General features: G+C 40.9%; 1 protein-coding gene across 1 annotated transcript; it reads left to right on the forward strand.

The window, feature by feature from the left end:
- On the forward strand, positions 1-26,269 carry nup210 (nucleoporin 210). Its single transcript, XM_080469886.1, has 40 exons — positions 1-590; positions 1,621-1,760; positions 2,728-2,859; positions 3,441-3,537; positions 3,802-3,952; positions 5,158-5,290; positions 5,499-5,657; positions 5,913-5,981; positions 6,080-6,186; positions 7,180-7,320; positions 7,452-7,589; positions 7,755-7,910; positions 8,111-8,309; positions 9,148-9,293; positions 10,604-10,822; positions 10,960-11,133; positions 11,630-11,822; positions 12,017-12,123; positions 12,727-12,831; positions 13,296-13,397; positions 13,614-13,742; positions 13,984-14,111; positions 14,187-14,322; positions 14,409-14,471; positions 14,927-15,106; positions 15,190-15,270; positions 15,406-15,537; positions 15,799-15,957; positions 16,329-16,420; positions 16,586-16,760; positions 17,582-17,751; positions 19,408-19,628; positions 19,759-19,895; positions 20,661-20,775; positions 21,459-21,605; positions 22,241-22,491; positions 22,596-22,800; positions 23,695-23,817; positions 24,584-24,664; positions 25,182-26,269. Exons 1-40 carry the CDS (start codon positions 427-429, stop codon positions 25,283-25,285), a joined length of 5,661 nt encoding a protein of 1,886 aa, XP_080326012.1. The 5' UTR covers positions 1-426; the 3' UTR covers positions 25,286-26,269.
- The last annotated feature ends 1,023 nt before the right edge of the window (positions 26,270-27,292 follow it).

Raw genomic sequence — 27,292 nt, forward strand, 5'->3', positions numbered from 1 at the left:
ATTGCTAATGGCGGGTATTGTACCAAACATGCGTAATTTATGCTACTGTTCGCTAACTGTGAGTGTTGCTGTGAAACTTTGAACTCTACAGTAACGGCCGCTTTCCGAGCAGAGGCGACAGTGAGGATAAGCACAGTGAGGTGGTGAATTGAGTGCGCTGTGGTTCTTCTGAGAGTGAACTAATCATCATATGTCGGCGGCTCCGTTAACTCCTCGAGTCAAACCGAAACAGAACAGGAAGACGGCGTGGAGGAGTTTAGCTTCGGGGGAGGCGATGCTAGCTCACCTTGACGTCCCTGTCAGCGCCGCAACGACTGCACAGATAGCCACGTTAATGGGCCGGAGTAAGTTCTGGCTGGAGTAGAAACTTAGCTTTCATTCATTCATTCGACCTACGCTCGCTCGTCAAACGCTCCGGAGTCGGAAATGGGGTCGTTAGGATTATTGGCGGTGCTGGTGTTGCCATTAATGACATCCCTTAACCTGGTTAACGGTTCCTCCAAATTAAACATTCCCAAAGTGCTGCTGCCGCTCACGAGGAGCACGAGGATTAACTTCACTTTGGAGACGACTGAAGGCTGCTACAGATGGTGAGTACACAAACTATAACAGTGGTGAGGAGTTACGGTCATAAGTCGAAGGGGGGCCGCATACTTGGTGAAGGAGTGTCATGTTGCACGGGGCATGTGAGGCCGCATGGCAGCAGCTCGCCCCTGTCTCACCTCAAGTCTGTGTGGGGTCCTTAAGAAAGCATTTCATATAAAACCACAGTGGCTTCTAATAGGTCTGATCTGATTTAAATGTCTTACTCTTATGGTGCACATTAATTAGTTTTACATTGAAGAAGTGTAAGTTCATTGATGCTTCTAAGTTTATTATCGGTGTTAATTTTCCACCTTAATATTTATTATATTTAACTTGAGTCATGCCTAATCAGCTTCACCTTTGAGTAATGATTCATTTATTCATTCAATAGTTAAACTTTTAATTTATAGTTAACTTTTTAGCTCTCTCCTCACAGCGAGAACGTTATAGGTTGCATGTTCTCCCCATGTGGGTATGGGTGTGGGTCCTCCAGGTACTCCAGTTTCCTCCCACAGTCCAAAAACATGCACGTGAGCTTATTTGGTGACACTTAAAATTGCCCCTTGGTGTGTGTGTGGTTGTCTGTCTCCAGTGCTCAGCAACCCTCAACAGGACAAAGAGGTTTAGAGGATGGATGGATGGATTTGTAACCTAGGGTCATGTGCATGGTGGTGTAGTGGTACACAGTAGTAAAAATCTCATGGAAGGTGTGTGGAGTTTGCATGTTCTCCAGAAAGTCCTGTTTCCTTCCACAGTTCAAAAACATGCATGTTTTGCGTGACTGAGAAAGTTTTTGTGGTCGTCTGTCTCTCTGTTTGCCCTGTGAGGAGCTGGTATTTACAAGGAGTAGAAGATGGAGGGTCTTCTCCTTCTAACTGCTTGACTTTCTATGTATAAAGTTTTTATGCCCCCCCCCCCCCCCCCCCCCCCCCCCCCATAAATTCAGTTTGAATATTTGTATTAAACCAGTTTCATCTTTCGTTTTGTCTTTCCTATTGCTTGACTGGCTTTGTTTTCTCTGTCGGTGTATCCCAGGTCTTCCACCAGGCCAGAGGTCGCAAGCATCCAAGCTGTGGATGAAGAGATCGACAGAGGTTGCTCTCGGAGAGCTGTTCTCCAAGCTCTCTCCACCCATCAATCCAGGCTGACCAGCATCATTTTAGCTGAAGATGTTGGTAAATAAAGTTGTTACTTGAGTCATCAACTTGAGGTTGCTTATTCTATCTGAGGCTGGACGTGGCACATGCAAAGTTTGTGCAGATAGATTTGAGCCTGTAAATAAAAAGTAAGCATCTTTGCTATCCATTGGCTGAGATTCTGATCTGTGTACTTGTCAATACACTGGTAGTTTTAAACAACACTCGGGTGTGCTATGCTCAAGTTTGCAGACTTTTTTTTCAATAAATCTGGGCTTATTGAATTTTAAACCAAATGAGAGGAACATGCCTGGAAGTTGTTTTGGTATTACTCAAACTAATAAGGCTGCTTTCAGGAGTGGGGAATAACTGACCAATTTGTTTATTTACGTTTATTTAGGTTACGATACAAACACTTCTTATTTGTTTGATTATTGAAAATGCCCCGAGTTGAATGTGCTTGATAACAAACTGAATCAGGGACTTTGCTCTGGCACCTTTCAGGGGTTTTCATGCAGCTCCTTTTATAGATGTATTTCTTTTGTGCAAAAAATATCTTTGGTCAAATTGACTACTTAATCTTGCAGCATTCACCATCTTCAAAGTATGTAATTTTTGTAGGATCACTTAAATTGAATTGCTTTAAAGTCAAAACATGTTATTGTCAACAGGAGCACACAAGGTTAAACACTAAAGTGCCACGTCTGAAGGACGTTATCCGACACATTGTCATTCTGTTGCTCAACACTTGGGATTCTTCCTTTTTTTTGTTATTGCAAAATCATTTAAGCCATTTGTGGACTTGTGATATAAACTCCTGACCTGCAGCAGGCCAAAGAGCCTCATCCTTTGACGAAGAATTACTAAGACTGCGCGCGGGAAGCTATCGATGGCTCTGATCTGTAATTTTAAAGCAAATGCAATAAAAAATATTTTGTCGTGTTAAATCACTGCTCCCAGTATCTAGTTTGGCAATGTTGTTTTCATTTTGGCCTTTCATTTGCAGTCACAGGGCAGATACTACGCTGTGATGCTATCGTGGACATCATCAGTGAAATCCAGATCGTGTCCACCACCCGAGAGCTCCATCTCGAGGACTCTCCACTGGAACTTAAAATTCATGCACTGGACTCTGAAGGTGATCAATCTTTCTAATCTTGGAATACATGTCATATTGATTTGTAAATGGTCAATCAGTCTCCCCTCCGAATAAATTACAAAAGGAAATGGTGTCCTCGCATAGCTGTTCTATTTGCAAAGACTCCACACTGTATTGTTTATTTGCTGCTTTGAAGAGTTTGCAGAGTAATGACTGAACTGGTTCGAGGCAGCGTTTTCTTCCCCCTCAGGCTGCCACTGTGAGGTGGCTCTGTTCTGTTCGACTGGTTCCATTTAGGGTAGGCACACTTAGTTTAATGAGCTGTAGCTCCAGCCTGATTCTTTCTGATGATGGCTCAGGGGTCTGTGGGTTTGTGTTTTGTTTGCTTTGTCTTGAAAACACATTTCAGATTCTTGAAATGGAGTAGATTGAGGTTGACAAGCTTGCCTCCTTGAGAGAAATTCCTCCTGGTTCTGTTTTATCCATTTTGATAGTTGAGATCTTTTAGATAATTGCAGTGACACCTGATTATACTCTAGCATTGTGATTGAAGATTAATATATTCTTACCAAGTCTCTTGTGTACATGTGATGATATATCTTTAATTCTTTTCATTTCAGGAAACACCTTCAGCACCCTTGCTGGTCTTGTGTTTGACTGGACCTTAGTGAAAGATGTAGATGTGAATGGATTCTCTGACTCCTACAGTTCATTACGGTAAGCATTTTTTAAATGATAAATTTACTTAAATGCTGGTGGAAATGTTGTGTTTTTATGTTAGAAAAAGATGTAACTTGAACAAGGTTGTCAACTTCGACTACCTATAAAATTTATCAATAAAACCAGTGATACAATAGTTTTGTTGGTTTGCCACATATTTCTATTTGCCAGTAGGGTTTGGTGAAGAGGCGTCGTCATTGAGGTCAGATACACAGAGCCACGCTGTATTTCTTATGTGTTTCTCTTCTTTCTCTTTTGAAGGGTTCTTAAATTCTCTGAGTCCACATATACTCCCCCTGGATACATATCTGAAATGGAGCGAGTTGGGAAACAGGGTGACATTATTTTGGTGTCAGGACTGAAAACAGGACATGCCAAGTTGAAGGCTAAAATACAAGAGTCACTGTATAAGGTAAGCTGTTAAATGCTTCAAAGTGAGATTTCTCTGCTGCGAACATCATTGGAAATTAAAATATTATGAATAATTAAGATTACAACAAAAACAAATATTCTCATATGTTCTTTTGCCTAAATTTGTAAGGGCTGCTTTTGAGGTTAAAAACGACTTCTTTGTTGGGGGGGGGTGTTCTTATACTTAGACTTGTTATAGACCAGGAGCATGGATTCTGTATATGCAGTTGTTCATTTCCAGTGATTTTTGCAGACCTGTTCACCACCTGTGTCCCATTTGGTCACACCCTGGAGATCTCTCAGTGACTGACCTGTTAAGCTGTGGTCTGGCTACACGTGCAGGCACCGGAACTCTTTTCTTAGGCAGGAAGTGAGAGAATAGAACGTTGCAGTCATGACTCTTTTTAAATATCGTCTGCAGTTGTCTGATGGGGGAGTTTATTGCAAATGATTGCTTCCAGATTTTTGAAGTGACTGACTCGCTCCCAACACCTGCCGTTATCATAGCAAGAGCCTTGGAGAACGGCCCTGTGCTGCGCACTCCTATCAGCGCCTTGGTCTTAATGAATATTAGGGCAAAGAAGGGGCTGTCGGACCAGATGGCAGGGTTGTTGCTGAGGGTTTCCTGCAGGCAGGCAATAATCAGGCCTCTGTCATTGGCATATTTTATAAATGGCAAGGTTTTGCTACTGCCTTACTTTTGCATAGCGAATATAAGAGGAAGTAAAAATGCACCTCTGTTGAGCTGCAGTGTTCAGGACGACATGGTCTAAGAATGTATTAAAGATATTAATCATCTTTCTCAGAAACTTCCTGATCCACAGGACAACTATTGTGCTGATAGTCAAGTTGCTCATAGATCTCAAGAGAAGATGCTGCTGAATTACGTTAAAACAAGTCCTGCTGTTTTGCAGATGTCTGTAACAAATAAATAGAAAACTAAGAGTAAAGGTATTCCAAGATAAGTGTCTCCTATATGTTTTTTATATCCACTGGAATGAAAACACTGTGTAATTGCAATCTTGTACAAACAAGAGCAGCAGCAGAGAATGATTATCCAAAAGAAAGTATTGCTCAGAAAAAATATTCAAAAACCTGCTACTATTTATGTTGTTGTACTTAATAACCTAAATCAAGCTTTTTCTTGTTTGGTGAGGCGCAAAATTGAGGCGTTGTTATTGCGTAACCATGGTGTTCATGCCACAGGATGTGGGTGCAGCAGAGGTGAAACTACTGATCTTGGAGAACATCCTGCTGAGTCCTGCGCACGATATCTACTTGCTGGCGGGAACCTCCATCCGATACAGAGTCCTGAAGATAAGACAGGGCACAATCACAGGTCTGAGAGCAAAGGTTATCGTTTTACTTTGACTGTGGTACTGCTCCCTAATACATATTTTCCAGGCTAAAAATTGCATCGTAATAGTGTCATTTTTGCAGAATTATGATGTGAAGTTGATGAGTCATTGATGTCGGAGTGGGCAGGTGGTCCGTTTGAAATGTCATTGCAACACAGACATGCTAATTTGTGTCTTGTCTCTGTTCAGAACTCTCCATGCCTTGTGATCAATATGAGCTGCACCTTCGCAACAGCGTGATCGGCCCTGATGGAAACCCAGATGTTGCCGTGGCCAATCTGGATCAAAGCACTTCCACAGCCACGGCAGTTCAGCTGGGACACATCAATGTAGAGTTGGATCATAAAAGTATCCTTTCTACAAATTGCTCAGCGGTCATTAGGAGGTTATAATCTAATATGCTCCACTTTTGAGGCTTAAACTGATTATATAAAGTCAGAAAATTTGTATTAATTTATTAGGAGTAATTAATGTGTTTTTAATCTGTGATCCAGGAGTCTGATTAATGCTTGAAGAAGTAAGTGGCGAAAATTGAGTGAGCGGGTTTGTACCTGTCATCATTGATGAGTGTTCGTGACTTAATTTTCCTTAACGCTTTCTTAGGCCTTCGGATGCAAGGAGTGTCGCGCCTCCCCAACAGCACCTTGTATGTGGTTGAACCTGGCTACATCGGTCTGTTCCTTTCTGTTACTGTTGTTAATAAAATTGAAAATGATTCCTTATGTACAACTTTAAAGTCTGAGCTAACTTTCTTTCGGATATGTCTTTAGGTTTCAAGATTTATCCTGGAGACAGCTGGGTTCTTGAAGCAGAAAGAGTTTATAATGTCCTCATCGAAGTATTTGATAAAACTGGCAACAAAATGTACATCTCTGATGTAAGTATTCAAGAAGTTTAGTAAAACAGTTTAGTAAATTACTTGAGGGTTAATGGGATTTCTTTGGATTTTATGGCTGTAGAATTGTCAAAAATATGCAATGGTGCCCCATTTTTTTCCCTTGTTACTTGAAGTTTTGATATCTAGTAGTTCTTCATTATTATTACTATGTGTTTTTTTTACAGTGAGGAGAAGCTCATGTTACAAATGCTTGAGGCACTGGTTAATCTTGTCTGTGAATGTACAGTTTTACAGAGGAAGTACCTGGGGCTGTCAGGATGACTCATTTTGTAGATCTCAGAAATGATTTGGCGGTACAACTGTGACAAAACCTACGCGTGCCAGTCTTGTCAGTGGAAGAATTTTTGAAGCTCAAACTGGCATTGAAAAGGAAACAAGAAATATATATGTTTTTAGATTGAATGTGCTTGCGAGTGGCTGTTGATACCAGACGAGCTGTTCTGAATGTTTCATTCTGCTGACACTGAGATTTTTACTTGCTTTGCACAATATCGTCCGCAAATATCCAGTGAGTAGCAGCTCTGTGGAAGAAGACAACAGTTGAAGTCAGAGGTCAGGGAAGAAAGAGTAGAAAGACATCCCAAAATACATTGTATGGTCTAAAACTCCGACTTCTGTTACAGCATTCACCTAGTGGGCTAAGAGTTTGTAGTAAACAACATGAAACATGTACTTTGACTTGAATTGCAGTGCAGGCTGGTAGTGTGGGCGTCATTTATATGTCATTGTAACTGAGCAAATCTAGTAAATATGTTTGCATGATATCTTCACGTACCCATTTTCTGATGACTTCTTCCAGTAAGATCAAGTGTAATTTGAAATGTGAACAGTTCACTGTAGTGAAATGGCCTCCACAGTCACTGGCTCTCAGTACAGTTACGCACTCTTGGTATGAGGTGGACTGAGAAATTCACATCACAGTTTACAGAAATGAAGTTAAAAGATCTTGTGTGACTTGTTTTGATCTTGCAGAATGTCCGTATCGGCACTGAATTCCCTGCTGAGTATTTTGACGTCTTGGAGTCTTCTACAAATGGATCATATCATCATGTCAGAGCCCTCAAAGAAGGCCTGACTCTCATTGAGGCGACCCTGAGAGCTGTTGTAGATCAAGTGAGTGTCTTCGCCACCCTGACCTTTTTCAGTCTGGATTTTATGCAGAGTGTCATTATAGCATACGATTCTGGCCCTTTTCTTCCACTTAAGTAGAGCAATGACTACCTTTGGCCTCTGTTCTGTTTCAGAAGGGAACAGTCCTTGAACTCCCCAACCCAGTCCACAATGAACAGGATGTGGAAATCTATAACCCCATAATTCTCAATCCCAGCATTCTCACATTTCCATGGCAGCCCAAAGTTGGAGCTTATCAGTACAAAATAAAGGTAATTACTCCTTATTACGAGCCTTGTTTAAATGAGCAATTTTTTGAAATGACATATACTGTGATTTCTTATTTTTTTATCATTTTACGGCCAAGTCTTGAGTGTGAAATCCAAAACTGAATCATGCTGTTGCACATGATGTCTTCGATTATCTGCTCGTGGCAGGCGACAGGAGGGAGTGGAAATTTCAGCTGGACTTCCTCCAATACAGCTGTGGCCTCAGTGACCGTCAAAGGAGTGATGACTACAGTCAGTGACGTCGGTGTCAGTGTAATTTATGCACATGATCTACGTAACCCACTACACTTTGGCCAGATGAAGGTAAACACCAAATCACAGTTTTGATTTACAACATTGTTAAGCAAAATAATTGCAACAATTAAAAGCAATATAGTCCAAATATTTGTCCTTTTGTCACATTTTTTTAAAGAAACTCTGATGATAACATTAAAATTCAGTTTCATGTCCTGCTGCCATTTCCAGCTCTCCTTTGAACAGGCGTTGATTCTGTTTTCCTTCAGGTGTTTGTTGTTGAGCCTGTAGCTATGGACTTTGCCCCTTGCCCAGTGGAGGCCAGGTTGGGGAAGGTTCTGGATTTGCCCCTCAGGATTTTTGGCCTGCTCGAGGAGGGCGAGAAAGAGCGCGTCATGTTGAGTGACTGCTCCCACTTTGACTTGCTGGTTGAAGAGGAGAATCAGGGGGTCTTTGAACTACTGGATGGTAAGTCTGCAACGAGACCGATGCAGAACAGAAATAAATAACTAGATATTTTCATGAGGTGAAGCTGGTCTGCTGTAATTACTTACTGTGGGTGAATTCACTTGCAGTCTTGTTAGAATCACTGTCAGTAAAGGTCATTCATTTGTGGGACGAGCTCATCATCATCACTTCAGTGTGACTTTACATAAGTTTAATCAAGGTGACATGCGAGACGACGACTTTGGCCTCGAGCTAGGTTTAAAAAGGAGGCAGGCATTTGTCAAACAATGCAACTGGTGTACACACTTAAATATATCTTATTTACTTGTGTATTGGTCTGATTTTTTAGTTTTAACACAGTAAAATTTTCATTTGCCAAATTGTTTATATCTGCAGTTTTCACACGAAGGAAACGTTTCACTGTCTGTCGCAGTGTCACAATTTTAGGAAAAAGAACAAATTAATTGAACTGATAAATATAATTCTTATCTCGAAAAAATAAATTCAGTGGGAAACTGTTAGCTCTGCTTGATTTAAAAAGTACAAGGTTATGTCTTACAAATGCCTAAGTATACATTTTTTATGAATTTCTGCTTGTCTTTATGGCGTTTATCTCTTTGTAAGTTCCTCTGTTTGCAAGATCTATAGCTTTTAATTTTGGAATTTTGTATTATTAATCAAGTTAGTGCCTAGAATAATAATAAGATTTCTCTGCACCCTGCTGTGGTTAAAGATTGAAAGATAAATGAGTATGCCTTTGTGAACTATTGTGGGTTTTTTTTTTCTATTTGAACATCATCATCATACTGAATCCTCTTTTACCATTTAGCCTCAATCAACCCTGTTCTTCCTGATCTAGGGAGGTTGGCTCCTGGCCAGAACCACTGCAGTGGAGTGCGAGCCAAAGCCTTGACCCCCGGCTACACCGTGCTCACTGTCAGCTACACTCACGGCAACATACACCTCAGTGCCAAGATCACCATTGCTGCTTATCTCCCGCTCAGAGTGAGTCCAAATGTCTTGTCCTTCTATGACTTTGCTCATCAGTATTTGTTTGAAGCAGATTGGGTTTCAAATTTATGTAGAAAGTATTTCTCCAGATAGTCTTTTAAGTGCAGTTTTACATTGCACAGACAGAGATCGCATTAACTGAATATTGACTTTACAAAGGCCAAAAACATATAAACCGTTGAAAATTTAGACAGATTATCAGATGATCAATCACATACATCAGTCGTAAATAAATCATTTGAGGTAAATGCAAACATAAAATAAATTTTTTTTTTATCATTCGTATGTTGCAACCACACAGAACAAAAATAGGTTAGTAACATATGTTATTGTTCAACATTTTATCTTTGTTTCTCGGCACAACCTTGGAAGTTTTTATGTCATAGCACAACAATTTCATGTTATAGTGCAATAATGTTCATCGATACAATGTGATGATATGTTACAATAAATGTCAACGCAAAGCCTGCTGTTTATTCTACTACAACCTAAACCTGTAACATGTGCAATTGTTTAAAAATGGCTCATATTTTCAAATTAGAGCTAAGGATTGTAAAAATAGTCAGGCAGCATTTAGATAATTCTTTAAAACAATAAAAAAAAAGTGCAATGTAACCTCTGGCCAGGTTTGTTTTTGATGACGTGGTAGTTCATAATGGTGTAAAAATCTTGAACTCCTCTTGAATTTTGTTGGTCTATACCTTAAGGCACCCATTAGTTGGAAACATGCACACTTGTAAACACAGTCTCCCCCTACAGTCAAGGCGAAAATGCAATAATCAGCGAGTATTTGAATTTGGTGCTCCTAACTTTCCTCATTGAATTTTAAAAATGCATCACACTCTTGCTACACTGGTTTGTTGTGTATGCTTGATTTCTCAGATGACACAAGAATGAAAAGTGACTTCAGCTTCTCATTGTAACAACAGGACTTGTATCAGGACAAGGAAACGTTCTAGAGCATTTTGTCATTCCTTAACAAGAGATACTAGATGTGATTGCACCCAACATTCCTGTTGTCCGTACAACAGCATGGTGTGTTTCATCATCGGTTTAAGTAGTAAACATTTTCGCAGTGTTTGTTCACTTGCTTTGCCCTGGCAGCTAGAGGTTGACCCAGTTTATGTTCTTTACAGTGTTACACTGGATATTCGCCTAATACCCTCACACAGTTATTTCTTATCAACAACAGCTTACTAATGTAATACTTGCACACATTATACTCGGTTTTAAAATCAAAAGGTCTATTCTCGTTGTCTCATTTTGAAAAAGTGCGATCTCTCTATTTTGCCTTCCTGTTGCAGGCGGTTGACCCTGTGAATGTGGCTGTGGTGACTCTGGGATCATCTAAAAACATGCTGTTTGAAGGCGGACCACGTCCTTGGGTTTTAGAGCCCTCAAAGTTCTTCTGCAACTTGAGAGCGGAGGATGAGGCTACTTTGAGCCTTACTCAGACTAGTCCTTCTTCTCACAACTACAATCAGCACTGGGTCAGAGCAACTTGCAGAGATCTGGGAGAGCAGGTAGGAGCTACTGAAAACACAACAAAAATTCCAACATAGAATCCATCCTTATATTTAAATTTTGTCCATGTTGATCATAAATAGAATAGCTTTATATTCTGACCTTTTGATGTGTCTGTGTTTTTGTTATTCTGCAGGTGCTGGAGGTGATTGTTGGTAACAGACCCAGTGTAACCAATCCCTATCCAGCTGTGGAGCCAGCCGTGGTCAAGTTTGTATGTGCCCCCCCATCTCGCTTCACCCTGGCCCCGGTGTATACCAGCCCACAGCTGGAGCTGACCTGCCCGCTACTGCAGCAGAACAAACTGATGGTATGTAGGCCGCAAGCATTCTTTTCTTCCTTCCTAACATTTATTTTGATTGACAAAATTATAACGGATGATATGACAAATGTAAAAAATATAGATGAAAATATTAGCAAAACCCCCATAGCTTACTACATGTCTAACAGCTACAGGGTCTTGTTTCTTTCTTCTTTTCATTTCGATATATAACAACCGCTTCCTCTCATTTCTCATCATTGGAATTACTTTCTTTGCTTCTTTACTGCTTTTATGAATTTTGTCCAATGTTGTGAAAATGGCAAACAAATGCCATTTAGTTTTTTGTAAAAGGTTTTCCACATGAATTATCCTGTACTGCAAGGAGGCAGCCTTGTCTGTTACAGCAAGAGATATAACCTTTATAGAAAATGACATATTGTTCAATTGAAAATACAAAAGCTAACTCCACCAGAAAGTGTGGACTGATGGCATTTCTCTGTAATTGGAGTAAAATAACTTTCTTTTTTATCTATATTTTTTATAGGTACCTGTTTCGAATTACCGCAACCCCATTCTAGACCTGGCTGCTTTTGATCACCAAGGAAGAAAGTTTGACAACTTTAGTTCTTTGAGCTTGTCATGGGAATCAACAAAAGTGTCCCTGGCCAGCATCGAACCCACAACGCCCATGGAGCTTCTGCTGCTCAAGGACAACAACAAGCAGATGAAACTTCACGGTAAATAAATGCATCTGCACATTTATTTATTGGTGGTTAGACCTTTAATAAAGGTTTAAAAAAAAATAAAAAATCAGGCTGATTTTGATGCTGAACGAGCTGTGTCAAACTGAAAAACTACATTCACATATCATTTAATTATATTTTCATTATTCATGTAAATACATGATTTTTCTTTTGTCATCTAATGACAGGACGTCAGATGGTGATGGTCCATCGACACACAGGCATCGCGGCCATTACAGTGACAGCTGTGGGTTACCAAGATCCACATCTGGCAGCAGCACAAGTTCCCAGTTCAGTAAGTGAAAACGGTGGCACAAGTAGTTCACGTCAAACCACTTTCCACTTCCTCCCAGAAAGCAGAAGTGTTTGAGTCAAGTTTTCTTTTTTTCTTTTTTCAAATGTGCAAATCAAGATAAGTTGTCATCTGTTACAATAAAATATTATACCATACACTTAATTGTCTCCATAAGGAAATTCCTCTTGCAGCTAAAATAATACATTTCACATAGGGTAAGGATTTGTTTTCTCTCACATTACTGTACAGACATGTTTCAAACAGTACTCATGCAAAATAGAGCACACAGCAATGTGAAGTAAAGTTATTGGTTGTACTAATCATTGTACCAAACATGTATTCAGCCATTGCATTTAAAATGCTTGCCTATTTTTTAATCATTATATTTTTGTCATAGAAGTGTTCTTTGTCAACAAGCTACAAATCACTGTTATTAGATTTGCTTTTCTGAGTAACTGTGTATGTGTCTCTCTGCTAAATCCTACAGGGATTAATACTTTATTTTCTCCCAGTGTTTTCTTCATAATTACCAGCATGGTGTCTGTTTGCATTGTGTATCATTATATGCACTCCTGACTGACCTTGTCCTCTTCCTCCGGACAGTATGACCCATTGATCCCCGTCTCATCTACTCTGGAGCTCCTATTAGTTGAAGATGTAAAGATCTCTCCTGACTCGGTGACCATTTACAACCACCCAGATGTGCGGGTAAGAAACTAAATCATCAGTGCTATAGGCTCACCTGCACGTCACAATTTTTGACAACCTCACTTGGTCATTTGTGTCATTTGGTATATTATCGCAGGATATTTAATTTTTTTTATGACTAGCCAACTAATTTAAACAACTCTATTTAATCTCGGTTATACCTACCGAGAGTATTGGAATGTCACTTTATAATGCACCTGCCAAGGTAGGAACTCTTGGCCCAATGTGCTCAGTGGGCCTTCCTTCCCTAATCCTGTGTGATATCGGGTTCGTGCTCGATGGGTGTGGAGGTTAAATAAAAGCTAGTGACCTGTGTAAGAGGATTTGAAAAACCGAATGTGGTTGGGGTTCCTCTTTGATGTCATCAGAAAACCATAACAATGGCTGGGATTGTTTAAAGAGAAAAAAACCAAGAACAATTGAGTTGTGCTGGCACATTTCTGGAAGTGCGTTTTGTTTTGCAGGCAAATCTGCTCCTCCAAGAGGGTTCAGGCCACTTTTATGTCAATACAAGTGTTAAAGAGATTGTGGATGTGACATTCGATGAGGCCAAAGGCACCGCTCAGGTAAGAAAAACGCATCTGGACTTTGTTTGCAAGGGATTCCTTCAGTAGAATCCTGTTATAAAACAATAAAGCAAGTTGTAGTTCAAAGAAGCATTCTTCTTTATCATCCCTGTTTTCTTTTATGGATAAAGATCTGATGGCACCAGTATTCACACAATGTTTCAATGAAGTGAGAATGTACTAAAACCAAATATGTGATTTACGGTGTTTACCCAGGTTTCTCCCATCCATCCAGGCGTTGTGAAGGTGATGGTTCATGACCTTTGTGTGGCTTTTCCAGCACCTGCCAAAGCCACAATACATGTTGCTGACATCCTGGAGGTTTATGTGAGAGTGGTTGACAAGGTCAGTTTCCAGCCTGGTAATCCTTCATCGGGGAAGGTCCAGTTCACTGCTCGACTAGATAATCTCTTTTATCAGAATCACACATTCCTGAAATGCTTCATTGACGCCTTAAGCTCTAAATATGGTTATCATTGTCCAGCACTTTCCTTCTTCGTCAGCCTGTTTTGAGGTTCATTAGGTTTGCCCTTCCTGTGAACCAAATTATTTCGTTATCGATGGATGTAATTCTCCCCGATTGCAGGTGGAGATTGGCAAATCTGTGAGGGCCTATGTTAGAGTGCTGGATGATGAGAAGAAGCCCTTTCCAGCAACCTTTTTCAAATTCATGAATCTTAAACTCAGGGCAGGTTCAGCAATAGTCACTTTAAAGTAAGTAATGTGCAATTTGTTGTTTAGCTTTGGAATGTAATGCGTTATAATAATGTTGAAATGTGTCCTTTGCAGGCCAGTAGTGGAGTCAGCTGAACATGACACTGCTGTATTTCTGGTCAAAGGTCTGTCTGTTGGTCAGACGACTCTTTCAGCTTCTGTTCTGGACAAAAGTGGAAGGAAAATAGCTTCCACTCCCCAGCAAATTGAAGTAAGACATAGTTTTTTGAAAATTGCCGCTTGTGACTCTTGTATATGTTACACACAGTGTAAGAAAAAAATCTTCCTGTCTTTCAGGTGTTTCCACCATTCAAACTCATCCCGAGGAAAATGACACTGTTAATTGGTTCAATGATGCAGGTATGTGTCATTATGTCAATGCTCGGCTCATTTTGAGAAACTGCTGGTCGTAATTATTTCACGAGAAGAGTTTGCTCGGTCTTTAGTTCATCTCCCAGAAGGCATCCCTGCTAGAGCTCTTCTTGAGCATGTTTGCCTAATTGCTGCCGGTTTAAGATTGCCTGCTATTTGCCTCATCGCATGCCCCAATTAGTAGGAATCAAAATACTCCTAATTGCTGAACATCAAACTTAGTACTACACATGCGGTGTACAATATTTGGGTTTGATCACCATTTTTATCATCATGAGTGGTTTAATATATCAAACATAGACACGCTCAGGAAATTATTGTAGAACCAAGCATCGATTAAATCTCTTTGGTAAACAGCCGTGTTGTCAGAATTACTTTCGAGAATGAAACGGCTCCTCTCATTTAGAAAAATCCCTGTTTTTCTTTCTTGCTTTCCATTACAGATCACATCAGAGGGTGGCCCTCAGCCACAGTCGAACATAATTTTTTCCATTTCTGAGGAGGAGGTTGCTTCTGTTAATGCAATCGGCCATGTCAGAGGTAACGCCGTCGGGAACGTTACCGTGACTGGGCTCGTCCAAGCCGTTGATGCGGAGACTGGAAAGCTAGTCGTCGTGTCTCAGGTAAATCTTTTATCTGTCAGGTTCACCAGCGTATACTTCATTTAACATTGACATACGAGTTGCTAATTATTTCGTGTCCTCAGGATCAAGTGGAAGTGGAGGTTGTGGTTTTGACAGCCATTCGAATCAGAGCTCCTATTACACGAATGAAAACAGGAGCAGAGGTATGACTGACATGTACTACACTGTTAACTCAAAATCAGGGCGTTACTGTGAGTGTGGTTAAGGAAAACTTTCATATTTCATTGGTGAAATGCTGTCAAATATTGACTTTGATGCACTTTTCTCTCTTTTCCCAGATGCCAGTTTATGTAATGGGTTTGACCAACAGTCAGACACCCTTCTCCTTTGGCAGTGCTCTACCTGGCCTCACCTTCCACTGGTCTACCACTAAGAGGGGCATCCTGGATGTCCAGCCAAGACACATTGAGGTACCCTGCACTTTTCCCTTGCAGCCTCTGCCACTGAGTAATTCCTATTTTTAGCTCTAGTTTCACTTTGATCCTTTTATCAGATTGACTGAAGATATGCTGTCCTTCCATTACAATCAGATTTTTAAAAACCAGCGTCTGCATTGTCTCTGCTTCCCTGTCAAACTCTGCCAAGGCCCTGCTTCATCATCACTGTTGCCTTTTTATTTGATTTGCTGCTGCTATTCCTGACATTCTCATAATGGCCCTTGTCTTTCTCAGGCTAATGTGGAGCTTCAGTCAGAGCACAACTTCGGCATGAGGGTGACTGGCAAATCGAGAGGGCGGACAGGGCTGAAAGTGGTGCTAAGAGTTACTGACCCAAAGGCTCGACAGCTCGTAGACAATCTGCAGGAGCTCCGAGATGAGCTTCAGATTCAGGTGAAGCGCTGTGACTGTTAGTGAGGACACATAGTGTCTACCCATTCTTTGCATCGGTATCACAATCACCTTGTATGCACATATTTTATAAAGCTCTTTTATAGAGTACTTTGCTTATCGTGACCATGTTCCCCAGCTGCCTCTTTATAATCGAAGCGACTGGCATTTAAGGCGGCAGAGCACTGAAATTGCTGAGCTCTGGAATATCTGACGACGTTAACTTTGTGAAGTGATAACACTGCAGATTAGTCGGAGCTGAATGCATCCAACTTCAAACTGTATTAGAGTATGACATGTCACTAGTGCGGAAACATCAAAGAACGATTAAAGCGATCTAATAATTGGAGTTTCAACATCTTCCTTTGATCAAGGTTTATGACAAGTTGCACATGCTTAATCCTGAAGTGGAGGCTGAAGAGTTACTGATGGCGCCAAACTCGGCCCTCAAACTCCAAACTAACAGGTGAGTCATAAGTGGCTGCACAGTGGGTGTTGACTTTTCCATTCATGAATATTGTAGATAGTAATGGAAGCCTATCTAATGGCTGTATTTCCCTAAGCAAAGTGAAAACAAACATTGACTTGCTGAGATCAACCTAGTGTGATCTTGTATTTCTTTGTCTAATAGAGATGGTGTGGGTGCGCTCTCCTACCGGATGCTGGATTGCCCTGACCAGCTTGTTATCGCTCAAGTGGATGATAAGGGCTTGCTCTTCTCTGGCTCTCTTACTGGGACCTCTTCTCTGCTGATCACCTCACAAGAGACCTTTGGTGTCAATCAAACACTCATTGTTGCTGTGAAGGTCAGTTTAAGAGATGCTGCATGAAAAGCACAACAGCGTTGTGGTTTTTAAAGCAATAATCCTGTAGACATTGGTAATAAAGGACATGCTCTGACATCATGAACCTCTGCATGTCTTGACTTTGTTGTGGCAAGAATTAATTGGAGCGTCAAGTTATAAATAATTTATTCTAATGGAGTTTTGCTTAAGGGGGATGTTTCTATAAAGAGTTTGCATGTTCTCCTTGCATGAGTGTGGGTTCTCTCCGGCTTCTTTCCACAGTCCACAAACATGCATTTTAGGCTAATTGATTATTCTAAATGTGGAAGTGATTGTAAGTTTGTGTGACTGTCTATCTCTGCGTTTGCCCTGTGATGGACTGGTGACGCCTCGCAGTTTACTCATCCTTCATACATATTCAACTGGGTTCAGCCACAGCATCCCACAATCCCTAGTGTAGGAAATGGGTGGATGGATCTACAATGGATGAACGTTTTGACAATTGTATAATTTAATTTCAGTATAGTGTATCCTTTCATCTGTTGTGTATATTCACTGCTCTATCAGCTTTTAGATGGCTCATATTGGACAAAACAGGGGACGTTTAGCATTTAGTTTTTTCAGTAAAAATTAACATTAAACTCACATTTTTATCTGACATTACAATCCACTGCAGAAAATTCATTAATATTTTGCCTTCAAATATTTCACTTTTTATTTTTAATTCAGTCATATGCCATGAACACAATACCATTGTGATCTGCGAGAAGCTCACTCCCAATTTCAATATGACAGCTGACATGATCTGCCATCACTGACTGTGACATTGATTCTTCCCTCAGGTGGTGCCCGTGTCCTATGTGCGCTTTACTACCAATCCAGTGCTCTACACCAAGGAGAACCTGAAAGCCTTCCCGCTGGGGATAGTGCTCACCTTTGCTGTCCACTTTCACGCCAGCACAGGAGAGGCTCTGCACAGCTCCAACTCCCTCCTCACGTTTTCCACAAATAGGTTTGTCACATGGCGTTTTAACGTCCTTTAACCCTCCTCAACGTGTGTCAAGCCTCGTTGTCCTGTTCTGATATCATTCATTCATTCGTTCATAAATTGCATGACTCCGTGACAGAAATATGACGTCAGGACAAGTATGGGAGGGAGGAAGCTATGCTTTTCAGTGTGGGTAATACTCCAAGGTTGAAAAGCTATTATCCCACTGTAATGGCCTTTATTTATAGAGCAAAACCCAAGGCCTCTTTTTGAGTGGTTTGAACAACCTCACCCCGCCTTCTGTCTTTCACTCTTTCAAATTCTGCTGGACAAGTCTGTCGACCCTTAAAATACATTCCTTTTACCAAAATGTGTTTTTTCCATCCTTTTTTCCGCTATATAAAAGTAGTGATTATACATTCAGCATATCTTTTATGATGCTGTTTCACACAAGATGCACTTAAGTCCTAAACATGGTCCCCTCTCATTGATGAACCTTGGAGTCCTCACAGTCGGCTGTGGCGACTGCCTGCTGAAAATAGTCCCAGGATGGACAAAACATCAAAGATCTCTTTGAGGATGTGCAGGGAGAGCAGACCTATAAGAACTAACTTTTTCTTTTTTCCACGCCCTTGTGAGCATAAGGAAACACTGAGAAGTCGTTTAGCCTGTGAATACCAGGAAATATCTTGTAAGGTTCCCCTGAAGGATCGACGGCACATTGGGCATATCGTGGCCATAATGTTTTGGCTCTGCTAACACTGGTGAAGTTTTCTAAACGAAGCCTTTGTCGTCATTGACTTTACAACTTTTGTTTTATTGTGTCCAATAATTCTGAGAAGTCCAGCAGTTTAGGTCATGGCGCGGTTTAGATGATGTGTGATGGATTCACAACAGTAAAAACTGAGCTGTTCCATCAGCCTCGTTTGAGAGGAAGTTTTTCTCCACCCGAGTGAGTGAGCTGCATTGCTAGGAGTGCTAGAAAGAGAGGTGCTTCGCTGTACCTGCGACGAGGGACTCTCTCAACTGTCGGTGCAATAATTTGATTTTGTTACCTTGTTCCCCAGTTGCTGACTGACAATTTTAAGGTTAAAGTATCAAAATCAGAAGTAAGGATCTCATAGTGTTGGGAGAGTGTCAGGACTGTGATTACTAGACTAGTATTGAATCTTATTGGGTTTCCTCGTGGCCAATTGGTTTACCGTTATCTGAGGCTGGAGCAGTTGAGCTTTATTTGGTCAGAGTGGCTCTTTCAGAGCAAGAAAGAAAAGAATTCGATTTTTGGGCGAAAAACACAAATCACAGAGGATCCAGAACTTTTCCAACTTGAGGTAAAGTACAGAAGCAGCTTAAATGTGTATATGTTTTCCATAATGTCTCTAAATTTGTTTCTCAAAAACTGAAAACAAAGCTGATGTCTTTTATAGATGCGGTTTTTATGCTAATTATTTTAAGAAATCTTATAAAAACTGATGAATCCGTCAGTTTGGTTACAGTTGAAGCCATGGCATATTATAGGCTGAAGTCAGCATAGATTAACCAAAGTATCTTCAACGATACCCTCCCATTAATGTCTCTATTTCCAAATCAGCTGGTAACCTTATAATGAACATGAGTTGTAGTATTCATAAACAATTCTCTGATTTTAGAAATGTGTGTTTTTCTTGTTCTTTCCGGTAGAGATGACCTTGTACAAGTTGGAGCTGGGCCTGGTAACCATACCCTGACAGTAACAACCGTCAATGTAGGTCTCACTCTGCTTGGCGTCTGGGACAGTGAAAACATGGGCGTGGCGGACTACGTTCCACTTCCTGTCGATCACGCGATCAGCATGCACGATGCCCACAATCTGGTAGTGGGAGATGTAGTCTGCTTCCACATCCAGTTAAGCAGCCCAGATGGTGAGAGATAATGCATGTTATTTAAATAACAAGTTTTTTGTTTGTTTTTTTATCTCACATCTAACAAACTATTCCATTTTAGTGTGAGTCAATCATTTTCAAAGTGGGAATTATCTTCTTTTCTCTGCAGGTGTTCTCGGTACTTGGAGCTCCTCTGAAAATGGTATTCTGCAGGTGGACCCGAAGACTGGCGCCGCTGTAGCCAGAGACTCTGGAACTGTCACTGTCTACTATGAGATACCTGGTAGATTGAAGACCTACAGAGAGGTGTGTAACATGCCTCCAGTTACGACAATCTCTGCCGTTTCAATGACAGCATGAACTGCACCTCGCTCTTATCTCGTATGCATTTTACTATGATGAATGTGCTACAAGAAACTCACTGAGTGCTCTAATTATGCAAACGGCACACCTCTCCGCTTTCTGTACGTCTACTCTTGGCACCTCTTTTCTCCCGAGGTTTTGATTTCTCTGCCAGTGCATCATCCCGTGTCTATCCTCCAGCTATATATCCTAATGAGAATGAAATTACAACAGGTGTATTGTATCTCCATCATTGCCTTTCAGGAACATAATAACACCTGTCTAATGTGTGTGCATGTGTGTGTGTGACTCTGACGATGTCGAGATTCTCATAAATGCCGCCAAGTGGAAAGGATTAATTGGCTTTCAGAGTTTTGCCTTCCTGTATGCAGTCGTGTTCCTCCTTCCCCGTGACCTGAATACAAGCAGCAAATTTAAATGAATATATTCTTTTTCTATTATCATGTCTAGAGTTGATGAGATTTTGTGTCTGGTATTTTGTCTTGTATAGATAAGTACTAACATGTATTGTAATAGATTAATTAAAATCCAGTCTTATTTTTATCTGTGTAACGGGCAAAATAGATACAAGTGGCAATAATGTAATATTAAAACACTCAGACAACCCGACTTGATTGATGAAGACTATTAGTTGTGGATGTAAGTATGAGGTCGGTGTGTGAATCCTTTTGGTATTTACTGGCTGGTTTCTCCCTCTGTGTTTTCTAGGTTGTAGTGGAAGCTCCTACCACGATTACAGCGATGTCGCAGGCTGCACCGGTCACAAACGCCAAGATGTCAAAAGTCCTGCTGACTACCAGAGAGAAAGGAACCAATCTTATTGGTACTGAAGTGATTCATTTGCAGTCAATCTTGAGTTAAAGAAGACGTAAAATACTCTCACATCTGTGTTGAAATGTCTAAGTGGGAAGCAAATTAGAGGAGCAAAGCTCACACCCATTAACACCTCATCTTCACCACATCATTAAGACTACAAGTTGGATTAAGTTTATTTTTATTTTTTTATTTTTTTTATAGAACTCTTTGTTTAATATTGTTTCACTCCCATGACTAAAGAGTTTTTTCTGTTGGAAATCTGCAACTAGAAGGTTCAAGAATAATGCCTTTAAACTAGTTTTCAACAATTTGCAATTTCTTGATGTTTTCAGAGGCTGTAAAGCAAATGTTCACAACCTAGAAATGATTATTTAACAGAAAATAGCCAACAGAACTGTGTGAGGACTGATCCAGGCTAGCGAGGTAACCCTCTGTCCCCTAACATTGTGCTGGCTCAAAGAATGCAGCCTCATATTTAATGTGCACATATAGAAAATTGTATAAATCACCCCGACTCACTCCTGCAACGAAAGCAGTTTAGCTCATTTCACCAATGTTGCTGTTCTCATTTGTCCCAACTGATAAACTAAAAAGTCCGAAATAGAGGAATTTTGGATTTATCAATATTGATCCTTTTTTCTTTCTTTTCTTTTTTTTTTTTGACTCACTCGATTGTGTTTGGCTCTGCAGGAACATGTTCTTCCGCCCAGACTGAAGCCATCTTGTTGCTGCAGCCAGAGACGTCTGTAAGCTGCCATCTGAGCTTCACCAGCGACACCGTGGACTTTCCTGCCAGTAAAGTCTTCAAAACGCACGTCGGCTTTGACTCCAGCCTCGGTAATGCTCAACTGAATCCATCTATTTGAAACTGTGTACAGATTCTGAGCAATATAATTTTGATCCATGGAACTATATTCACGTTATGTCTTCTTGACTAGCCATTGACTAGTTCATTCTAGCTTTTAGCCTTTAACTGATTGTGCTCAGAGGTTCTGTATCAAAAAAATAACATAAAAGTAGTTTTATATGAGCAGAATTGATGTGTTATCACTGGCCATGGTGCAGAATGGTATTGCTTACAAGAACATAATCAATACGTGCTTGGCCCAAGGAAGGAATTTAGCACGGACTATAAAAGGTGTCTGCGAGATGTATTGGGCCGATGAGACTCCCTGTTGCTCGAGCGCTGGTCTAATTGTGTTTGGGGGTTTGGGACTTTGGCCCGGTTGCTGGCTTGTCTATGACGGGATCCACTGAGTGAGCCGGACTGTGACCGCTCAACTGAATCGGACCGAGTCTCTAATGACACCGTGTGACTTGTGAAATGACCCTCCCCGTTAGAACTGAGGGAGGACAGTCCACTCTCTAGATATATTTGGAAATTAGATCATACAAAGAATATAATGTTCAGTTTGAATGCAAACGTGTAAACTTAACCATTACCTTTACCCACGTCCATTTTTTTCCCCCAGGCCTATACACGTGTTCCATGACCTTGCAGCCCATGACCGACCAGCAGACCCGTGTGCTCAGCATATCTATGACCAACCTGCTGGTGAAGGGAGGCCTGGAGGGTAACGCCTTCTCAGGGGAGCAAGTCAGCGCCAGGCTGCCCATCGAGCCAGGCCTCTACTCAGACCAGACTGAGCTGCTGCTCTCAAACCTGCAGCCGTCAGCTGAACTCACAGTCTACGGTCCCCTCGCTGCCCTGTCCAGCTTGAAGGTCAGGCTGGCATTGCAGTCCAATATGTAACAAAACATGCCATGCATGGGCTAAGAATAATTCTGTCAATGCTGCGCAGTAAAACGCCTTGCTTGATATTTCAGGTGGAGTCTACTTCGCCCAACATTGCCGTGCTGGAGAAGCAGACACATCACGGCTTTCCCAGTTTCTCAAAGTACAGCGTTGTTGCTGTGGACCCTGAAGCAGCATTCGCTGCGTCCGTTTCCATAAGCAGCTCGTCCTCTGGCCAGAGTCTCGTCATCCCAGTCACTCTGATTCATGTTTCTGAACCGGGTGCCGCAATGCAAGGTCAGATTATCCTTGCTGAGCTTTGAACCACACAGTTGTCTCCTTGTTTTGGACCCTGGCAGGAAATGCTCATCTTTTCTGCTTCATTCACTTTTGTTGTCATATTGGTCCCAATTTAAAACGACGCTGATGGGAAATGTTTTACAGATCAAATCTTCTTTTCATCAAAATAATTACAAAATATTGATTTAAATAGCTTTTAATACTGGTAACGGGACTAACAAACCTGTAGGAGCACCTGAAACTTCTAAAAGCGAAACATTACATCCTGAATAGAAGAGGATCTCACTGGGGAAAATGACGCCTTTATATTTGAAACATTATGGTTCTTTAATATCATTCCATCTTTCTGAATCCAGCATTCTTTGGTTCATTGGCCTCCATTACTTCTCAGATGTTTAGTTGTAAACTGGAGCCGGAGTTAATGAGGACAACAGGGCATACACTCAGTGCAGCTGTCGCATTTTATTCACATTTAGAAAATTTGTTTGGACATGGAGAAAAGGATTGAATATTTACTCTGTAATGACCTCTTTAGATAAATAATTAACAGGCTCTGGTTGCATCAGACGTCTTTGGAGTAGTTTTCACTGTGGAACAGCAGCGATGGCAACTGCTGCAACTCGAATATCTCGTTTGAAATGTCACATTTCTAAAGCGAGAGATCCTCAGTAAGATGGTGACCTGATTCTGTTGTTAATTTACAGTTTAGTTTTCCAGCGTCTGGTTGTGCTGTTGAATTGTTGGAGGAACACTGACGAGGCAGATTTTCAGTAAAATATTGTATATTAACCACTTTCTTCACCGTGGCTGTTGTGTGGTTTGTCCTCAGCTCTTTAGAAATGATGTTGAAAAGCTGTTTTGTTTTCCTCCTCCGCCTCTTTGTGTCGGCAGCTGCTGCTCCTCCAGTTGTTGACTGGGAGGGTGGCCACTCCCTGCACAGCTTCATAAACTGCTACCAGATGATGTTCTGCACCCTGTTCGCCCTGCTGGCCGGTGCCGCCATCGTCGTCATCGGTGGGTCACTTCGTTTTCTCTTGTTATCTTCTCGCGGCGCAGCGGGAGAAACTGCAGCGCACCGTTCAAGAGGTTTAAAAAAAAACAAAAAACTGTGTTCTCAATGGTGCTTGAGTGAATGTTTCCAAACACACTTAAATAATGATTGGAGTTACAGAGGACAAGGTCATCAGAAGACATAGTACTTTGCCTTTTACTGTCTCCCTTTTAAGTTTCATTTAGTTAGAAAACACTCCAAACAGGAGAATCTTCCGTCTGTAATAATCAGTATGGGGGAAACGACAAAACAAACTTGAAGCCAGATTTCAAATTAAACTGGATCGCTGCACTTGATTTTAAAAGATTTGTCATCATTGCTCACGTACAGAAGAACCCATGAAGTGACTCTTTGGATGGAAGGAAAAATGTGCCGAGTGAATAAACACTGATGACTGATTGTTCTTGGCTTACACGCAAGCAGACGTAATCATACTTTATTTGTATTTATTTTGTGCAGGTGGAATGTGCTGGGTTATCGAGTTTGACGGTTATTTGCGTTGTAGCGTTTATAAAGCTTTGTTCTTTTAGTATTAATCATGGGAAGGGAGAGTAAAGCACCCAGTCTTGAATGCGACTCCCTCTGAGGGCTTCACTGTCCCCTTCACGTGTCATTTGGGGTTTTTATCAGGAAAAAATGACGAACTTGTGTTTGGAAGTTGTCCATCGATCCCATTGAGAAGTTTCCTCTGCTGACATTTTGTTTTAAATGTGTTTTTCCTCTCTGCAGTCCTCAGCTCTTTCTTCTCCCCAAGACAACAGACCTATCACCCTGCGTTCATCCAGAGGACGCCCCCACCACCCATGTCAGGTGGGACACGTTTAAAAGGAGATCCAAACATTTATTCAATAGAAAATACTTTTAAATGTCAGTTTATTTCGGTGACTTTGATCTTGAATTCGTGAAAAGACGTTTGTTCGACTGCGAAGCCGCAATGCCACCGAGCCATAAAGCCCAGGGGAGTATTGATTAGAAAAGATGGAGGAGTAATCTGATCGCATCAAGTGCTTTCACGTAAAAATAGATTTTTTTTTAATGCTCCCTCGCCCGGCATAAATTGAAGATAATTTGGATATAAAGAAAAACTAAGCATTGTATCAGTCTGCGGGCCTCCTGTTTATCATGACTAAAGCTGCATTCGTTTCTATTCCAAAGTCAAATGATTCAGTTTAAATTATGCTTCTAATTATCTTGTCTAACTTCCACTTAAACTTAAACAGCGGATGTGTATGCTTGTTTTTATATTTACTGGTGTTTGCCTTTAAAATTGCTTCCTTTATTTTTCCGCCTCCTTAACCGCTTTTAAACGTATTTGGCTTATTTTCAGGTTTTAATTCACCGAACACCAACTCCTTCAACCACACGTTACCCCGGCTGGACCCGAACAGCAGCCCCAGGTCTCGTCTGTTTTCTCCAGACTACAAGTCCTGATAAAAGCCCCGGCATCACCGCCAACACCCCGGGCCATTAATGCATACAGAATGTGCCTCTGTCCCTCAGGATGAATCGTACGGGATTTGACAGCAAACCTTGGTACCGATGAGTAAAAGAAAACCACCTTTTGCAGAATCGATCAGCTAAAAGACGATGCAGAATGATAACAGGGCTATTTCCAGTTCGTTGAAATGTGTGAAGTGTGTGTATATATATAAATTAAACGCTGATTTTTATGTTTTGCCATGGAAACGCTTTTTATACAAGACCACTTAATTAATGACTGACAAGATTTGAAGATTGCTTGACAACCAAAATGGCTGGTTTGTGTTCATAACGATTTGTTTTTTGTGTTTTAACATTTATTTTGCTGTTTTGTCTTATTTCACTTGTGAATTTCTTTTGGAACTCAGGATTAACCACAAAGCAAACGTGTCAGCTTGAAAGTATTTATTTTAATGAGCAGCTAATTGCTGTTTGTTTCTCCGTGTTGGAAAGACTAGTTGCTCACTGAAACCGTCCTGCTCACTGGTGACGAACCCTTCTAATGTGTATTGCTCTCCGACCGCCGTTCAGTCGGTCAGTTTCTCTTCTGGGCATTGTCGAGGGAAAGGAACTTCCCCGTTATTCAAACGATACGGAGTTTCTGAGCCACACAACAAGCAGCTCCTCTCTGAGTGATTAATGTGAAACAGTTCTAAAATGTGAAACATTGTTCCGCTTATTTTTTATTTTTTTTACTCCCAGTTGGTGCATTACGAAAGCACTCGAGTGTGATCTTGCGCGTCACTTCAGAGAATGAAACGTCTCTCTTTCCGTTTCTCTTTTTCCCCCCTAAAAGAGGCGACTGTAGCAGTGTCGAATCGCTGGGACATCAAAGTGTGACTGTTTTAAATTACTTATTTTTCTACTTCAAAGAGGAAAAAAAAAAAAAAAAAATGACAAGGAATTGTATTTATGTTTTTTAGTATGTGCTTAAAACTTGTAGCTATGCCTTACAATCACTTCTTATCAGCTTTTTTGGCACATGATACAGGCACAGGTTGGTTTGTTTGTGTGAATATACTTTTTTGCCTTTGAAAATAAAACCTTGACTTTTCATGTTCAAACGCTGGTCCTGTCAATTATTCACCAGAAACTGTTTTGTATTTAAATGTTTGACAGACAAAGTTGTGGCTTCGTGGCGGTTTAATACAACTTGGACCGACGCTCTTGGAGGAAGCTGCTTCCTCTGCGTCATTTGAAATCCAGATGTAGTTCGAGGCTGAAGTGAAACTGATCTGTCACTCATGCAGCACTTTCCCCGCATCCCCATGAATTAATTTTCTGCATCAATGCCGTTTGAATAGTGTGGTCAATTATTTATTTTGTTTTTCCTCTTGTTGACATCTAATCTTTCTCATCCTCCTCAGCAGTGTTAATGTTTCCCTATTTTACAGAAAGCGTTTGGTAAATCAAACCAAGCCAGTGATGGTGTTTTAAGCTGCTGAGCAGATGAGGGAAAATAATTCCCAAGATTTCAACCTGATAATATTGTAATAGTCTTTAACTGTTTTACTGATGAATGATGTGAAGGTTTGCACAAATTTCCACTCGGCTTAATTTAGAGACAAGTTTTATCAAATGAACATTTTGGTTGATTATTTCTGTTGTAACAATGCTTCTTAATAAATGTTGCAGCTTCTTTCTCTTTTATCAGATGGAAACTTGCCTCCATACCCTGCTGCTCATACCACAAATGCATGTTTCTCACAAATGTGGCAGCATTTAATAGAGAAATTAACATTTTTAACCAACGAAGATTGTCCCAAACACAAATTTCGGTACTTTTTCTGCCAATCTCAGTTGCAATAATTCCCATATCTCGCTGGTAAAAGTGCTCCGTCACAATGATCCCTGGTCTGTGCAGACGGAGGTTTATGCCCGTTCCCTTCTACAATGCAGCAGCACACACAAACACAGTGAGGTGAGTGTGGAGTGTGCGCTTGCCTCCAGCTCCCTGCG

This window comes from Lipophrys pholis (genome assembly GCF_963383615.2).
Source record: "Lipophrys pholis genome assembly, chromosome: 8".
Lineage (NCBI taxonomy): Eukaryota > Metazoa > Chordata > Actinopteri > Blenniiformes > Blenniidae > Lipophrys > Lipophrys pholis.